The sequence below is a fragment of the Idiotropiscis lumnitzeri genome, chromosome 17, assembly GCF_059441095.1.
Source record: "Idiotropiscis lumnitzeri isolate Australia: NSW breed Sydney's pygmy pipehorse chromosome 17, RoL_Ilum_1.0, whole genome shotgun sequence".
Lineage (NCBI taxonomy): Eukaryota > Metazoa > Chordata > Actinopteri > Syngnathiformes > Syngnathidae > Idiotropiscis > Idiotropiscis lumnitzeri.
In genome coordinates, this window is record NC_142407.1 from 15,962,718 (window position 1) to 15,981,684 (window position 18,967).

The window sequence follows — 18,967 nt, forward strand, 5'->3', positions numbered from 1 at the left end:
AGGTGGGTTCAACTGGAAAAAAAAAAGGTTGGTTTTTCGACAGCTGCGAGCAGGAAAAATCACTCATCAAGAGTCACAGAAAAGTGTTTTTTTTTTTAAGTTTCCTATCATGTTACGAGCTCGTTGATTTTTGCATTTGTGGAAATTGTTTTGTGGGAATTCTGATTGGCTGGCAACTTGAGTGTCATTTAGAACCTTGGTGACAAAAAAAAAAAAAAAATTGGAGCTATTTATGGATCGAATTCCTGGTGTGACCTGACAAACGTGACGTAATGAGGAAAAAACAATTCTTGCAAGAATCGTTACGCCACTGCTTCGAATATTTCAATTCAATCGGGCCAAAAGAATCCCGAATGATTTGGCTCTTAATCTCGCCATTGCGACAGCAACAGACATTTAAAGAACAACGAGGGAGTGATTTTCTCGTGTGCTGCTTACAAAAGCGGTTGTAGTGGTTGTATTTTGTCCTCATATAACAAGATCATTAAAAGAGAAAGCAAAAGTGGCGAGAGGTCAGCGGGCTAAGAGTAGCATGATAAACGTTGGACGGCTAACACGGCAGACAGGCCAAAGGAACAGTTTCAGTTCAGAGCTTCTCTCTGCCTTATTGCTCTTTATGTCTTTCCGCGGCTTTCGCCGACTGCCTGTTGCCGTGCCAGCGATGCACCGTGGTTCTTATCGCTGCAGCGCAGTTGCGGCAGCTTGCTCTTACAAAAAAAAAAAAGAAAAAAAAAGCTCAAGATCACAATAAACAAAGTAGAATAGTCTGACATGTTAGAAATTGTGCATTTTTCAGTGAGGAACGTACAATTCTTTTAGTCCCAAATAGTTTTGGGGGGTGAAACCAACTATTATTTTACTGATGATGACTAAAAATTGGAATAAAATTAATTTTTTGGGGGGGTGGGGGAAATGAAATCAATTTTATTTGTTCGTTTCTGTGTTTACATCATAATCGGTCAGAATGCTAAAAATTGTCTCTCTTGTTTTTGAATGGCTCGCTTGCAGTTAATTCCAGGGAAACAAAAAATTAGCGAGAGGGTACAAACGCTTGCAGCCGAGTATGTCTTGATGCTCGATATGTTTCATTTCTTTGCATTATAATCCAGGTCATGTTTACATTATTTCTTTTTTATTTATTTTTTTAAATCAAGGACATACAGTTTTGCTCAACTGTTCACGGAGCGACTACATAAGAATCCACATTTCTGTGCGATAACCTTGAAGTGAAAACATCCAAATAAGCAACCCATCTGAAGATATTTCAGAGAAAAATAAACCCTCTCGGAAGAACCACCATTTTTTTTTTTTTTTTTTAAGAAGCAAAGCAGAAATGTCCTCCAGGTCAAAAGGTGAGAGGCCAGCCTTTATCTGAAGCTGTCAGAACTATTTTTTTTCCCCTCCTTGGCATCACACACGTTGCATTCACCGCATTGAAATTGGAGGCCAGCCGAGGTGGCATCGGCATCCCAACAACGTGAGAGTGAGGTCCTCAGAGGTCGCGCAAGCACGATGAGAAAAAGCACCGGCCTGATCGAAAGCTGCTTCTTATTCAGCAGTGACCATGGACACTTTGCTTACAAGCAGGCTATCTGAGGCGCTTTAAAAAAAAAAAAAAGGTCAAAGTGCGGTTCAAGGGCTGTTTATCCACGTGTGGCATCAAAAACAAGACTGAAATTCAAATCAAAGTTTGACGAGATGACCTGGAGACAGCCGTCCATATAATGTCCTCTGATGCCATTCCTCCGTTACTCTTCACCTCTTTTTTTTTTTCTCTCCCAGATTTAACTTGCACTTTAAAGCAAGACCTTCGTTTTGGCATCAGTGCACCCGTCACTCTCCATCTGTCCAAATCGCAATGTCTGGTCATGCGGTCGTCGATAAAAGACGGAACCTTTCAGGTTGTTTTGCTTGCAGAAATTCTCCTTCGAGGGTCTTAACGTCGGGCTATTTATTTAAAGGTGACGTTTTATTTTAAATGGACTTTTTAAATTGCTTGTATGGTGACCTGCTGTCGATTTGAGGTATTTTAATACCCTAAGATGCCAAAGGATGCAGCGGAAGCCTTGGCGAATATTAATTGCCTCTTTCAATGTCAAAAAAAAAAAAAAAGAAGAAGCTATTGAGTGCCAGCCCTATTTGAAGCATTTTGACTGATCGTTCAAGACACTTTTTTGTCAAGACAGGAACTACCAAATTAAACTCTTCATTCATCACAGCAAAAATATTTTTCCACATTATTCAGTTCGTTAGTAATCAGCAGTACAACCGTAAAAAAACAAACAAAAAAAACCCCCCTCAAATCCCCTACTTTGGAACACACACCTCAACACTCCGCTTGTTCTTTAAATTTACCAACAGCAACGATGAAAATGTACTTTTGATGGCAATCTATTTACAAATATCACCAGTGTAACAATTTGACCTCAACAAGCTTATGTAGATTATTTAGTCGTAGTCGTATTTCGCAGCGTGTGCGCGAGCAACGTACCATGCATGCGTACGTATAAACGTGACGTCATCGCGTTCACCATGATCAAGTCTTTTCATCCACGCTGACCTCATCAATAGGAGACTCATTGCTGACTTTTATTCATTATTTTTAACTTTCCCATCTTAATGATGTGACAGCAATGGCCTTTTTTTTCTTCAAAAATTGCCCACTATCGGCTATCTCACTGCTTGTTGTGAAGTGAGTTGAAAAGGATGTCAGGTAGCTCACATCTCAAGGCACAACGCAGATTCACGTTGATTTTTGATTTTTTTTTAAAGGTAGTATGCGAAGAAATTTGCCCCAGCATTTTTTGAAACAGTGTCGTAACGATTTTCTCTGATACTGTCGTGAAATACCAAACGAACATGTTTTCTCCTGATCACCCGGCCACCCATCGGACCTCCTCTCTCCAAATGTCAAGTGCAGCTTTCATTATCGTAGCGATGAGTAACGAAACGAGAGGCGGCGACTTGGCGAAAACCCCTTAAGAGACTTAAAAAAAGAAAAAAGCAAGCGGCAAAGACTATAAAATGTAAATAAAGCTTGGGATGAATCGGACACGTTGCGGAATGTGATTGGTATGAATGGACCTTGATGTTCTTTCTCTGTCCCCAATCTCTTTTCATTTACCGCCGGCGGTTGGAGGATATGCTGCTCATCATTAATCAGCAAGACAAATGAATTCCCACCAGTGTGCGGCAAGCGGAAGCTAGAGTAGAAGGAGAAAGGGAGGGGGCGGGGCCTATAAATCAAGTGCGCTTTGATGAATTCACCTTGCTCTATAGAGGACGTGGCAAATAGGTTCAATCAGTTTGAGATTTGGCATTCTTGCAGCGTTGTCGCCCGGCTGCCAATAACGTCCCCGAAAATGGAAACGAAGGGCCCGTGCCATTTTTTCACGCAATAACAAGCCGCATATTTAATGTGATGTTCCATGAAATAAAATGGATAAACAATAAATTAAGAATAATACTTTAACTGAACCGACCACGTTTCAGACCATCATGGTCAAAACTGCACACATTTTGACAAAACACAGGACGAGAAAACCTGACAGGTCGTGATTGCCGTGGGTGCCGGGCCCGGCAGGGCGACGACGTGGAACCGAAACGAGAAAACAATCCAGAAAGTGACAAAACTTCCAAACGACATTTGCAACGTCAGCACTTTCTTAATTTTAACCAAGGCCCGTGAACCAACCCAACAAACAAACGAACGTGAGCTTTGCATAAATGTAAATCTCAGCTGGAGGAGTTCATCGAAACCATGAGAATGAATCTCAAAAGGCTGCATCTACATAATGGAACGACATCAAATATGAATTTGCGCATTAAGCAACCTCGTGTGGTTCAACTAAAGGCCAGTTATTAATCTTGGGCCGGCCTGACAACTTAGATTTGGCCTTTTAAATATAAACGAGTTGATAAAAAAGTATTTCACAGGCGCGGAGAGATTTTTTTTTTGCATTCAACCAGGAGAGAAATGGCAACGTTTTTATTGGCAGGGATTACGCTTGGGGCCAAGGAAGAATCCGTGAAATTTTGCTCCTGGGGCGGGTAAACAGTCTAGAAGGATCCAGAATTGTTGAGACTAAATTTGAAAACGACTTTCACAGTCAGGAGTGTCAAGGCTTGGCCCAATGATGCTACGTCTGTTTCAAGAATGTTCAGTGCACAAATTGGCAAATGTTTAAGAAAGGAGATGATCAGGAAAGAGAAGTAGACCTGAACCCGTCCTGGGCTTCCTCTAAAAAGATTTCTCCTCCTCCTTGTTGCAGCATGGAGGGATGGAAAACTGACCAGACGCCGGTTCTTGAGGAACAGGATTGAACACCTCTGTCCTAAATCAAGGGATCACTTTAGACCATTTAAGAATCTCAATCTTAAGAATTATTTTTTTTTTTTGCTCCTCGGACCTGAATTGAGGCTTCAATAGCACTTAAGATCGAGATGGCCAGAGAGCCGTCCTTTCTTGAAGCTGAGCAGCCCTTCGGCGGACTGACCCGCTTTCAGAATGAAGATGACGTTTGACCCGAGACGGAGTGAGGCCATCGTGTGAAGTTTGGCCTTGAGGCTTCTTCTCCTTCGTGCCCCGCAGCGGCCAAAGTGAACGTTGCGCTCACGAGCATATCAGAAGGTCTTCCCGGGGCTAAAACCTGCAGAAAGTTCCGTGCGTGGGATTCCCAGTGGCTTTGGGACTTCACCGAGACAAAACGCTTGAAGATGAACGACCCCTTCACTGACCACAACCTTTCCGTTTTATTTAGACGACGCAGACGCGATCAGACGGTCGACACTTTTAAACGGAAAGCGTAAGGAAGTCAGTTTTTCCAATTTTTATCTGACAGAAAAAACCCAATATTTTTTGCTTTCGATGCACCTCCACAATCTCCGTAAATATCGCCAAAGCGCCCATCGGCGGCCGGAGGAAAAGCGTTAAGGATGAGTTCCGAGCCGATTGCCCCAATCAGCGACTCTTCAAATGTCTGATTGCAGAGCAAAGACGAGTAGCATAATTGTGCCATAATGAGACTTTATCCAGCAGGTCTGCCCTTTCCACAATCAATAAATCATGACCGACGCTGGCGGGGTGCGTTCCAAAACCTCTTCGCTGGCCCCCTCAACCCGATGACCTCTGGCGCCGGCGCCAAAGTGCTCACACTTAAACAGCGACGGTGGCAAATAGAATAAGAAAATTAGAAATCGTGAGTTCATTTCACACGGTCGCTGCTTTTACCGTTTTGCGCTCGCAAGGTGAACGCACCAAGATGGCCGCGAGAAACCGTCAGGGATGATCTCATGCACACACCGAAAATCCAAAGACTTTCCTTCACATTATTCAACCAAAACGCTCTCACACACTACGGTAACACTCACACACACTTCGAAAATCAGAAGACTCTCGTTAAATATTCAAACTAAAACACTCTCACACAGTACTGAAAAGTTCCCACATGAACGAATAAAATACTCTCATTCACGCCCTTGAAATGTTCTTTCACACGACTGTCTCTCATGCACAATACTAAAATCGAAAGACTCTCATGCACATGATGAAAACAAAAATGCGCTTACCCATTACTGCGAAGCTCTGAAGCGCACTACTAAAATGCTCTCTCATATTACGAAAATGCTCTCGCACACACGACTGAAACGCTCATACACTAAAGACTCTCATACCCCATTAAAACAAATGCTCTCACGCAAAAAAGGAAAAGTCGCCACATTCACGACTAAAATACTCTCATACATGCCATGGAAATTTTACACGAGAGTATGAGAAGTGATCCTGAATTATGTCCCTGATGAGGACATTTCTTGAAATTGGCGCCAGCAAAACAGCGTCACCAAGGACGCTTGGGCTACCCCGACGACGACATTGCGGCCCAATAAACGCCCCCCCCCCCCCTCCCCCATTACAGAAGCAATTAAAGTGTACTGAATGGAATTTCTATCAAGAGTTGTTGGCGGATATTGAGTAATGGGTCTTTAAGAGACCAACTGGCATGCGCTCTAAACGTGCACTCGCAAGTTCATTTTCAATGACTGATAGCCGGCCACCGGCTCTCACTTTCTAATCAATAGCAGTATCACCTTTACTTATTTAAGATGTTGGCTCATTACGCGGCGGCACGAGCGCTATGAGGAGAGCCCGAGGTGAAAATGTAATTAAAAAGATAATATCTTCCTCGGCGCCACACGTCAGCGGAATACTTAATGTGACCACGGCGGACATTCAACAAGAACGAAGGAATACATTTTTTCTAAGGGATAAAACTCGCTTCTCGTCGCCATTGGCTGAGCTGCAATCAATAGTCAATTGAGACCCATTTTTTTTTTTTTTTTTTTGAGGTGAGTAGTTCGCCATCTTCACCAAGAAATCCATTTCCAGAGCCTAAAAGTTTTTGGAAAAATTGACAAAGAAATTCATATTATACATGTGCCTAGTGAAGAAATTCTAAACTATATTCCAAAATTCCAAATTTGTATTCATTATTTATCAAGTTGTCCAGATGCCGTATTGACCACATTTTTATAAATAACTTTCAACATTCTTGACACATTTTCTCATCTGGAAAGATTAAAAACATATTTTGCCACTTTTTTTCTGTTGATGTGAATGAAGACTTGACCTTATTTCCATCCCCAAAATGCAAAACAACACATTTTCGGACTTTCAATCAAAAAACATGTCGGACTATGTCCAAATTTGGGGTGTTTTTTGTTTTCCATCTGGAAAAAAAATGTCTCCCAAAAGTTAAAATATTTTTATATTTAAAAAAAAAAAAATCATAAAAACATTCATCCTTTTTTTATTATTAAGACAAGAACTCTATTGTTTTTTTTCTTTTTATTTGTAAAAATGTCTATTTATGAACCAATACAAAATGTGTATGGGAATGTGGATCTCCTCTCCTCCGTTAATACACATGAACATTTCCCAGGAACAGCAGAGAGACCAAAAGAATCCAAAGAACAAAACAAAAACTAACAATGACCGGTGACACGAATCCAAACATTTTTTTTTTTTTTTCCTTTTTGTCTTTTCTCTTTTTTTTTGTTTTTTTTTTGGAGCTTCCAAAGGCGGCGGTGTGTTCGAGGTGGACAGTTAATACGACAACTTCTCGGATCCCTGTACACTTCATGTCAACACAAAGCAGTACTTGCACAACTTTTACAGTGCACCAAATATTAAGAAAAATACAGAAAGCATGTACAACAACGAAATAGCTCACCAATTTGCCGTCAATTTGCATGTTGGACGTTTTTGTTTTAATGTCACTGAATGTGAAGTCACACATGAACCTGAGGGCATTATTTAAAAAAATGTACTAAAAAATTACGTTTCCAACACATTTTGTTGTTTTTTTTTTCACGTGAATGGACATTTAGTAGAAAATACACTTTACGTATTTATTTCTCTATTTTCCTCCAGCTGAATCCGATTGACTTTCATAAAGATGTGTGGAATCATTTTGCTTTAAAAAAAAGAAAAAGAAAAAAGTGTCCGTCTGAAATTCATGTTTGTCTGGAAAAGCACGTATCTCCTCATTTCTTTGAGTGTTTTTTCCTTTTGATCCAGAATCACACTCAAAATGAGAACATTTTGTCCGTTTTTTGTTTGCATCTGAAAAATCCAAATCATATTACTAATTTATTGATTATTTTTTTACATTAGAATTCAAAAAATGTATCTCCACATATCATTACTGTGGACTCCCACTTTTGTGGCTTGACCTATTTGTATTTTTCAAAACCAAAGCTTATTTTCGCTAATTTTTTTATCGACTTATTTTCAAAAATATTTAAAAAAAAAAATCATGCCAATGATGATGACCTCTAATTATTTGTGTTTTTTTTTTTTTTTCTCTGTTCACTGTCGGGGCTGGTCCCCAATGCCCCTCCCCTCCAAATTGCGGGGGTCCTCTTTAATTGTTATATGATATTAAACATAAGAATTTTGAATGTTTCTATAACACAAAGCTTTCATGAATTTAGACTGAAATACATTTTTGTCAGTTAGCTCCCAAATTCATACTTACTGAGGATTTTAGCAACGTTTTTTTGGAACCAGGTAACTCAACATACTTCAGATTCATTGTGAATAATCATTTAAAATGTATTTTATGGGAAAATCTAAAAAAAAAAAACATTTTAATGTGTGCAAATAACTCATTAGCTGTGTAACGTGTCATCTCGGAGCATTTATGTCATTTATTGGGAAGTAAATATTGAAGTCTTGTTCAAAAAGGCAAACGTGCTGCTCTGTGATTCTCAAAAAGCAACATTAAAAACGCTAATGATAATAATAATAATAATAATAACTGACCATACAACATCAAAGCTCAAATTTGAACCCTTTCCCGTTCCCGAGCACGTAACAAACAACAAACAGTGTCATCGACATATACAGTGTTAACTTAGTGCCAAAACTCCTTCGTGAGTGCAGAACGGAATCAAGTAGAAAGATGGGAAGTCAGTTGGATTTTATCGGCAACGTCCGTTCCGAATACATCCAGCGGGGAAAAAAAAAGAAGCCCCAAACTCTCGCCCAGGTTGGAAAGCTGTTGTGACTCAAGTGAATTGTTTTTTTTTTTTTCGTGCCTTGTGATGATGTTAAAGCTATCGTACGTAATGAGGAAGGTTTGCAATTTTTGCGTTGCCAATCATGCCAGTAAATTTGTGGAATGCGTCCTCACGGTGAGCAAGCACATTTTCCAAAGCGACTTTAACGAGAATGTGACCTTTTTTTAGACATATTTTTAAATGTTTTGTTTTTTCCTGCGTCTGAGTTAATGATGTCAGTCACGGAAAGGACATTTTTTCCATGGCTTTTTGTTGATGGCGACTCAAATTTTGTGTTCAGATTTCACATTAATATTGCTTCTATTGTGTTGCAATAAACATTCAAATGCACTGTATGTGAAAATTCCGAAAAGAAACCCCCAAAAAAATAAACGGCGGTGTGTTAGAGTGAAGTGAGGAAGTCCCAAGAACTGATTTTGTTGAATTGTTATTTTCAAACACTTGTGTTGCTTCAATGGAATTCATTTTTTTCCCCTGACTTTTACTGTCATTCTCATCGTGAAGGAAACATTGCAACATTACAATTTGTCTCAAAATAAGCAAACGTCGACAAGTTGCGACATTCGGAACAATATGGAATGGGAGCGATTTAGTCAAGACTTGTTAGGCATGCTGCTTTCTGTGTGAACAAAAAAAAAAAACATTGCCAAACAAAACGACGGCGTCCTAATGGACCTTCGCCGCGAGCCCAAGGCGCTAGCGCCTCCATGCAAAATCCCAACCCGCTAATGGAACCGAGTCCGTAAACGACGGATGACTTTTGGCGTTCCTCCGCGCTCCCCCGGCCACCACTGACCAAAAAAACAAAACAAAAAAAAAACTTTCAATTTTGCTTTGGCAGATGATATAAAAATAGCAAGACGAAATTCAGCACACACATTCATGCAAGTGAAAAAAAAAAAAAAAAAAAGAAAACAACAATGGGTAATTGGTGCAAAAAAAATAAAAATAAATATATATATATATATAAATATATATATAGTGGTTAGTCCCGGGGATTTTAGTTTCTGGAAAAACATCTTTCCAAGTCGATTTGTGTGAACTGCAGCTTTTGTACAAAGTCCCCATTCACTAAGCCACACCCCCTGAATGCAGACTGGCCAATCACAGCGGCCCGATTTGAAGATTCTGTTTTTGGAATATTTTAGCAGACTTTAAAAAGTGGAAAGAAATTTATGGGAGATTCTCTCGCGACGCCATTGAGTGACCTGGAATTCCGTTGCGAGTCGCCATCACGACCCAATTAGAGCTTGCGAGGCCACGGCGGGAACGCCGGGGAGATAACACGGCGCTGAATATGCAATCACAAGAATGAGAAGGTGGGCATCGTGCAACGCTCAAAAACTGAGGTTGGCAAACGTGAATTTCTCCAAAACAAAACCAAATAAGAGATCTTTCTTTTTTCTTTTTTGCTGCCTTCCTTTTGATGATACTCTGAAGGTGGTCAGTCGTATTTGAGGAGTGAGGAGCAGGGGAGGGGAGGGGCATCTACAGTCCACAACTGCTCGTCATTATGTACAATGATATGCTAAAGCATTCCATGCATTTTTTCCGCCAAGGGGCGGGGTCTTAATGGTGGCAGATATATCACAGTATACTGGATTGTTGTTACGGAGCGTCTCGACATTAAAGAGGAAGTGGTGGTGGTTGTTTTCGGGGACGAGCGGGAGGGGGGCGGCTTTGTCAGTTTTTTTCGTACCCGCTACGGCTACAAAAGCCGACACGACGAAAAGGGGTTGGTTGTGAACGCGACGAAAAAAAAAATTTAAAAATCCGAACAAGGCACAGAATTTTCTGCAAACGGTCTGGACTCGACAACAACAACAAGAAAATAAAAATGTGGTTAGGTAGGTGCTGAACGGTGAAGCTCTCTACGGTGATTTTTCTGACACCCCCCCCCTCCCCCAAAATCCCCCCCCCCCCTTGTCTGCGTCCTAAAAACCTTCATTCTTTTGGATTATATATATATTTTTTTGAAACACATAAAACATTCCAACCTACATCTGCGGACTAGACTAGACAAACGGCTTTTCTTTGCACGTGCCACCCACTAAAGATGACCTTGACCCATTGCAGATCCTCTCTAAACCCCCCCCCCCCCTCCCAGAAACAGCTGCGTCCCAAAGAGGACACGAAAGGTGTTGGGGTCCTGCTTTGATTAGATGTAGTACTCCTTCTTTTCGTCGGAGTTGGTGTGGCCGCCCTCGGCGTTGATGATAGCCGTGTCGGCGTCCGCCGCGTCGTCCGCCCCTTTGGCTTCGTGCGTGAAGTAGGTGCCTGAGGTGGACCGACAAAGAAAATCTGTTTGATGTTTCATGATGCAAAGATTGGATGAGGTAGATGTATGACAAAAATGCCACTTTAAATATAGAAAAATATGTGCAAGCGTGCAAAATATGCGCTGTTAAAATATTTTACTTTTTAATATTAATTTTTCAGAGCAAGTATAAAAGATCCTCTATCCAAACTCCACAAACAAAAATAACCACATGCTGTGTTACCATTCAAGGATGGCATAAAACTGCTAAACAAGAAACAAAAATTACAAGAACTCCTTCAAGATTTGATTTTCAATATTAAGATTAAAACATTTTTTTGTTTTTATTTGAGATTTTTTTTTTTACCACATGTTCTCCTGTTTTTGTTTTTTGTAGAAAACGTATATTGAATATTTAGCAGTTTTTTTCTCTTTCAAATTTGTGAATTGTTTGGGTTTCTGCAAGCATAAAAAAACAACCAAAAACTAAAAAAAAAAAAAAAGAAACAAAATTTGGGAGGGATAATTGCTGGAGTAGCCTCCCTTCTTTCACCAGAAAAAACATATCAAAAAAATAAAAATAAAAATAAAAATATAAAGGTGAATCGTCGAATTCCAAATTCCGACTATGCAAAGGTTCCCTTTTTTTCAATTTACTGGCCTCCTCCTAGAAGTGTTCCACCCCTTTGCACTCGTCGTCACCAACTGCATAACGGCCTGCTGCTCCGATGCCACCAAAGATTCAAACGAGCCGCGACATCCTGCGGCACTTAATCACGCTAATCTGCCGCCATGTGGCGCACGGACGAGCCTGCGCCTTAAACCACCTCTCTTCTCGATGGCCGCCCGTCCGGAGCCTCCAAGTTGACCTGATGGAGGTCAGCGGCAAACGAACTGGCAAGGCCACTCGGAGGCTCGTCGGTGAGATTTACTCTCATCCTCTCAGCGCCGAAGGTAAAAAAGAAGAATGATGCCACTCGATTCTCCCCTTTGACCATTTGTGTTAACGGGGAGTCGTCAGAGGGTATGCTTCATAACCTCGATGACTTTTTTTTAGTTTTTTTCATTGTCACGTTCACCTGACCCTCCAGCCTTCAAACCCATCAGGGACCGTTTGCTCCGACAGTCTTCACACGAACCATACATCTCCGTGACCTAGATTCAACCAGGTGCGAGAAATCGCCTCGACAAGTTTTTCACATCAGAGACCCCTCACAAAGATATCCCCATCCCCCCCCCACCCCAAGGGCTTCCTTGTAATCCTAACGACAATTACAGATGAATTGATTGCGTCTTGAAAGCAACGCAGGCAAAATGACGGAAGTGCCAAACGGTTTGTAAGATTTGGTGACCCCAATACAAAACTCTTCAATCTCATTTTACGTTCAGTGCTTCTCAATTATTTTCTGTCACGCCCCCCCGAGCAAGAAGAAAACAATTCACGCCATTCTCCGCCGCAACTATAAATAATAACAAACCGACATCGTAGAGCTAATACTGACTAATGAGAGCGCCACTGCCACCTACTGGAGTGGATGTGCAATTGCACTATATTGTAGTATGGCGGAGAAAAAAGCATGTCCCCCCCCCCAGGGTCACACGCACTCCTCCGTGACATTGTCAACGACTGAGGTTTCTCTTTGGCCAATGACGACGTGATCCGCTTAATGACTTTATCGAGTCTCTCCGTCTGTGTTCGCGGTCAAGAAGGCGGGAGCGATCAATGAATGCCGTGCCATTCGTTACCTTTGTGCCTGGCGAAGTAGCGTCCCAAGACGATGAGTAGACACAGCATGGCGAAAACCACCACGGCCACGACGCCCCCGATCACGGCGTGGTCCACCGTTCTGGGGGCTCCCTCGCCGGCTCGAGAATCTACAAGAAAATAATTCAATGACATTTTTGTTATGTCATACGGTGAATGCGGGACAAGATAAGTGATATCATTCGGAGGAGAGTTGAAACCAGACTGTCAGTGGTGGCTACCGTACAAATGTCGATTTTTCTGGTATCTATTTGGAATCTCGCGATCGCCTTTGGACAGAACATAACTCATTCACTACCATCGACGGTTAAAGACGTGAAAGATTTTTTTTTTTCGGCTGGTAGTGAATGAGTTTATGACCAGAATTAACGGTCTCCAAGAAACCCGTCCAATTAGGACAGAGCGAGATCTAATGAAAAGTACTTTTTAACAATTCAAGTCCAAAGAATAGAATAGAAAACGGCATTTTGCGGGTTTCGACAAAGAAAACCAGTCACTTAATCTCGGCGTGCAGTAGCTTATGTGGAGAGACAAATGGCTTTATGGGATAATTACTTGGAATCTAATCCAATCCATCTTTGTAAGCGTCTAACGCAACTAAACAAGTCAAGTCGTTAGCCTTTGGCTACTTTAGATCGGGGGTTCTCGATCGGATGCCGAAGGTCACGATTGCAGAACGGAGCGAGATCGGAAGAAATCAACGGAACAGAAAATCTGCCATTGACGGCAAAAGACGTCAAAGATTCTCTTTTTTTTTTTTTGCCGAGCTGGTGCAAAACCAAATGGCGACGGCGAGGCCATTCTCTCTGTCAACTCATGGCAAAATGCATCACTGTGCGTTTCTGGAGGATGAGGAAGCTGTTACATCACTTCGTCACTTCCTTTGCAGGCAAAGTAGAAAAAAATAAAAGCGCATTGGGGACGCTTGCCATCGGTACTTAGCAATCTGTTCACGTGGAGTGGCCCATCATCCATTAGCTGTAGTAGCTGGCTAAAAGAACCTCCCTCCACTCATCCCCAGCCTCCCGCTCAGGGATTTGCTGAGCGCATTTTACTAATGAATGCTAGAAACGGAAGAGAGAAAAATGACGGACAACATCCGCCAATATGGCGGAACATCGGAGGAGCACGAGTGCCAGGCACACTCCGCAAAATTGTTCCACCGATTAAGCCAAAAGGGCTTATTTGGACTTTCGATTTCGGAAGCCTCAATTAAAGCAGGCAGAAATCCGGCCGACGTTCAATCGCGACATCACGCAGGCTTTTTTTTTTTTCTCCCCCCATTATGATGTTGAAACGGACTTTGGTTCAGAAACGTTAAGACGCCCAAAAACGAGCATGATTGCGCTCCTTCTTGTTTTTATGCTCGTCTTCCCAACTCTCGTCCTAGATTTTTATTGCCATTGAACAGCGGAACGCCGTGGCTTTTCAAATCGGACGCTAAAATCATGCCGGATGTTCTCGCAACATAACTCATCTCACGTTATAAATGTCGTTGTTTTTCTCATAACATAACAAGGACTGATAGATGAACTCAAGCAAACCCTCCACCAAATTATTTGGTAATACGTCCAAAATGTATCCCATATCCAAACAAATGAAAATTCAACCAGCCTTGCGCGAGCACGTTTACGAGTTCTTTGGCGCTCGACCGGCGTGCCATTTGATGTCTTTAAAGGCCGTCAAACTAAAGTTTGTCTGAATGTCACATTTAAAGAGCGCTGCTCAGTAACTACGCTGGAAAACATCTGCTGTCATTTCCTGAAAGCACTCGGACCGCCCCGAAAACCGTATAACGCAATTTGCATGTCATATCGCTTGGGAGCAATTACGGCCACTCGCTGGAGGACACTACATTTGCCCAACGATCTGGCATGCCGGAGTCAAACTTGAAATTGCACGGGTCACTGTCTCCTCGTTGCCCGTTTGGGGAAATGGACTTGTTGCTTTTCCTTGAATGACTTTTTTTGGGGCGGGTCTAGCAGAATGACAGGAGATTGTCATCCCAAACAAACTGCAGTTGAAGAGGAAGAAAATGTGACATCATTTCCCGATAGTGCCATTGAGACAAAGCGGGTGAACACGACAGATGGTCGTTTACCCAATTGATTTTGGACTTCAGGGATCATGTCGTGAAGCACGATCGCTCCCGTATACGGAGCCGGCCCATTCCTTTGCTCAGTGTTGTTTGTTTTTCTTAGTCGAGGTGGGAGCATACGTTGCAACAAGCAGCAGTTTGACAGATTGTGAAAAATTCTTACACTTTTTTTCAAGTTGGTTATTGGCACAAATCACAGTGGAAGTTTACTTAAAAAACAAAGAGAATTCACTTCTTCATACAAAATTCATATAACGCAAAAGGCCGTAGACTGGCTAACAAAACTAGCATTGATGTAGTAATTAGGCACCTTTAAACAATTTCGATTTGAGTCCATGCAGCCGTACTTAACATGCATATATTCTTGATCCTCTGCAAAAACAACTCACAGTTCAGCTACGTCACATTTTTTTTTTTATTGTATGTTTTTCTGTACAATACTACCCCCTGGTGGCCATCACTCTACATTTTTAAGTACAATACTTGACAGTATTTTTTCTCTAATTTAAATCATTTTCGATTTTTTTTTTTTTTCATATTCTTTGGGGGGCACCGTTTGAAATTTGAGAATTTTTTTTTTTAAATTTCAGGTTATTGCGTACTTGGTACCTACAAAGTAGTCGGTGGCTCCAAGAGTATAGATTAGCCAAAGTCGATTTAATACCTGCCTGAAAGACAAACGATTAACCAGGGATGTTCTCCGAGCAAGGTGTCCACGGGGATAAACAGTCAGAGCGGCAAGAACGCGGATCACGAGTGCCAAGGTGGAGTATCTCATTTTTCATAGGACGCGTTGACAGGAGCCTTGATTTGAGACGGAGGAGATCTCCTAATTGGATCTGCTAATCTGCTAATTAAGCATCGGTGATTTGGCTGGCGTGCCCGCGCTGCCGTCGCCAGATAGAGGGGCAATCAGCGGCGAGGGGGCGGGGTGTCATAAGAGCACGTTGGCTTGTCAAGATCCACTCGCGCTCGCCCGCCACGCCACGCTCTCGCCTAAAGAGTAAATGTAATTAAAGTCGCCACCAACCTATTCATTGAACCTATTTGAAAATGTCACCTAGAGCTTCTCCTTGACGCCGCTCTCATATCGAGTGACTTTTTCACCACGTCATCAGGAAAGAAAGATGATCGTCTTATTAAAACAAGCCAGAGTGGAGGGAGGTGAAAGTAGAAATTGAGATGATTCGAAACAATTGTTTAATATTTGAGCTCCAGTGACGATCTTGTCAGATGTTTTCTGCCGTAATTTGTTTTTTTTCAGACAATAACAATTGAAAATAAGTTATATACATTGAATAAGCCTCTTTTGATAAAAAAAAAAAAATGATCCTAGTTGCTTCTTTATTGCAACGCTCATGGATCTACGACCTTAGGAAAAACGAAGCAACCAAAGTTGTCATAAAAGGTTTGATTTAAAAATAAATAAATAAGAGATGAGCTTTTTGGCCATGCAGATGCCACCCCAAAATATTCTGAATAACGATATCGAGCGATTTCCACTGGAAAATGTTTTTCCATTCTTTTGGATATTTTCCCCCCCAAAAAATTGGGCCAAAAAGTACATTTTGTTTGACTGCCACAATAATAAGTAGACGAGATCGTAAATTGTTGGGCTCTTTCCACCTTTTGTGATGACAAGCAAAGCAAACATTCAAAGTCATTCCAGGAATAAACCAACAGTCCATTAGCTCTCGAGGAACCGTGGATCTTTTCCCTAATGGACTCATTTATCATTTATCTAATCAGGGCCGGTCTTCATCCAAAATGTAATATAATTATGGGCTATAAGCGTTCTCGGGATATTGCGCCGTATCTAGGCCACGGCGAGCTCGATAAACACCTTCTAATAATGGCTTTTAGTGGTCTCGGGAGTGACTTATTCCAACGCATCGAGGACTCGCCGTGGCTCCCGAGGCCAAATGAGTTTGTGGCTCATTGCGGCGATGTGCATCAGTCCTGCTAATGGTGCTGTGGAGGGAGGGGCTTCTCTTGGGTATGATTATCAACCCCCGCAAAAAAAAAATAAAATGGAACCTTCCCTTTCGTTCGGGTGCCGCAAAGAAAATATCCATTACTGAGGCCCCGTTGGAAGCAGAAAGTTACAAGAGATAAATGTCACGTCCGATTTTTGCGACGGGAAGGGCATCTGTTGTAAAAACGATGCCAAACATCACAGTGGTGACAGGGAAAATCGCTTTGCCTGGCCGCATTATCAACTTTCTACCAACAGAGGGTGCTAACTCACTATAAAAAAATGTGACAACATGGCGAAGCCGCAGACCCCAATTTTTTTTGGGTGGCCAATTTTACAGATCCACAACCCCCCCCCCCCCCGCCCTCTCTATCATTAATATCAAGACAACTCCGTCCAACTTTTGCCGCCGAGCCACTATGTAGAAGTTGATTGAGGAGCTTCAATGAAATCAAAGTATCGCTTTGCCACTCTCTTGTGGCGTCTTGGTGCGAAGGAACTATGCTGAAAATTTGTTCTAGAAGTAAACCGAGTTACGGATTTGGTCACGGAACAAATTGAACTTGTGAGTAAGGAAGTGATTCAAAGGTGGCAATCTGAAGAAGGTCAAGCTGAGGGAAGGAAAAAAAAAAAAAGTCCGGCATGGAGGACGTCCTCAATGAAGTTCTCCACTCGCACTCTCAGTCTCGTAACAACACGAGAGAGGCTGTGTTTATTCTGGCGCTTGGCGAAATGACATTTGGGGCTTTGCGTTAACGTGCGTGGCCGGCAGACACTCGCTGTGCCCGCTGCAGGAAGTGTGCCAACTCGCTCGAAATGAAAGAGCGCCCCCCCCCCCCAAAAAAAAGAGGGGGGCCGCACTTGAATGAGCGTAACAAACAGCCAGTGGCAAGAGTCTGTGCTCGACCTCTCAGATGAGCTTTTTCATGAACATTTCATGCTTTTTTTCCCCCCCTCCTGTCCATTTGAATGAATAAACAATTTGTCAACTTCAACTTCAAATTTGTTAGAACAGTTTCACTTTTAAGTTTCATTCTATTCCTCAGACACCTAAAAAGCCTTTAACTCTGTGGTCCCTCAACCTTTTTTCCGCCGCGGACCGGTTCATGCAAGTTGATAACTTTTGCGGACCGGCACGGGGTGAGCTGGCACTCGTTGCTAATGCTAACAGTTAGCTGCTAGCCAGTAGTAGCCATTAACGAAGTAGCCTGTCATACATTAGCGTCCTAAATTAGCGACTGAATATGATTTGGGGATGGCGTTGGTTTTTGTCCAAAGGAGCCCGTGGACCCGTACCGGGCCGCTGCCCAGTGGTTGGGGACCCCTGCTTTAAAACACAAATCCTCCACAATCTAATTTGTCCCCTTTAATACGTACAACTTTGTCTTTGTCAACTCTAACGACGAATGTAAACATCTGTCGGCCAGCACGAGGCGTTCAAAGCATTCCGATGATAAATGAGCTCCTTTATTTGCGCGCAGGACAGCGGCTCCAAGTCATTTCCGAGGTAATGCGGCTTACTGGAGCATTACGCGCCACCTGAGAGGACGGCGGAGCGTAATGCCTCAGAAATGAGGCTTTCGGGAAGTCGGTGTAAACAAGCCACAATCAAGATAGGAGCTCTATTATCGGCGTCCCTCGCGTGTGCGCAGGCAAACGCCACAAGCTTGATGAGTGACACAGCGCAACTCAAATGCGATCATGAACAAAGTAACACATTGGCACATACTGTATTCACTCATAGAGTGGCCGCCAGTTTTTTTATTTACTCCAGCAAGCATCTTTTATTTGCAGTTTAATAGGGAGAGGTTTAAGCTAATAAAACAGGCAATTTAAAAAGATTTGGGGGTGAGCGTCAATAAAATATTTTTTTATAGCAGTGTTATACAAATGAGAAGCACAACATATATATATATATATGAATGTGTAAAAATATTGAACGTTATCAGCCAGATGATTGTTTTGCAACCCGTCAGGAAGGTTTTTTCTTTTTTTTTTTCCCCTCTCCAAAGCACCTTGGATGTTGCACAAACAGTTGGCGAAAGCGCCCGCAGGTGCCTCATTTGCAGCAGGTAGCAGAAGCAGGGCGACAGATGGGCATGATCGACAGCGGATGGCAAATTTCGAAGCGTCTGCTCGCCGAAATGATAAAAAGTGACGATTGGCAAAGAAATGACTCGTGTGCCGTGCTTAAGAAAAATGACTGATGTGATTTTTTGAAAAAAAATGTTCATGCAGTGGTGCTTTTCCATGCGAATCATTCTGTGACGATCCTCAAACCTCACGACTAAG

The 18,967-nt window shown here is 42.2% G+C and overlaps 1 protein-coding gene across 4 annotated transcripts in view; it reads right to left on the reverse strand.

Annotated features, from left to right (window-relative positions):
• Nucleotides 1-8,577: 8,577 nt before the first annotated feature.
• Nucleotides 8,578-18,967, reverse strand: part of cadm1a (cell adhesion molecule 1a) — a 180,222-nt gene continuing 169,832 nt past the window's right edge. For all 4 annotated transcript variants that reach the window (XM_088279835.1, XM_088279834.1, XM_088279833.1 and 1 more), the window contains 2 exons: nt 12,584-12,712; nt 8,578-10,857 (listed from right to left, as the gene is read on the reverse strand). In XM_088279835.1, coding sequence (XP_088135961.1) covers nt 10,739-10,857; nt 12,584-12,712 — 248 coding nt within the window. In that variant the 3' untranslated portion in view covers nt 8,578-10,738. The remainder of the gene's footprint in view (nt 10,858-12,583; nt 12,713-18,967) is intronic.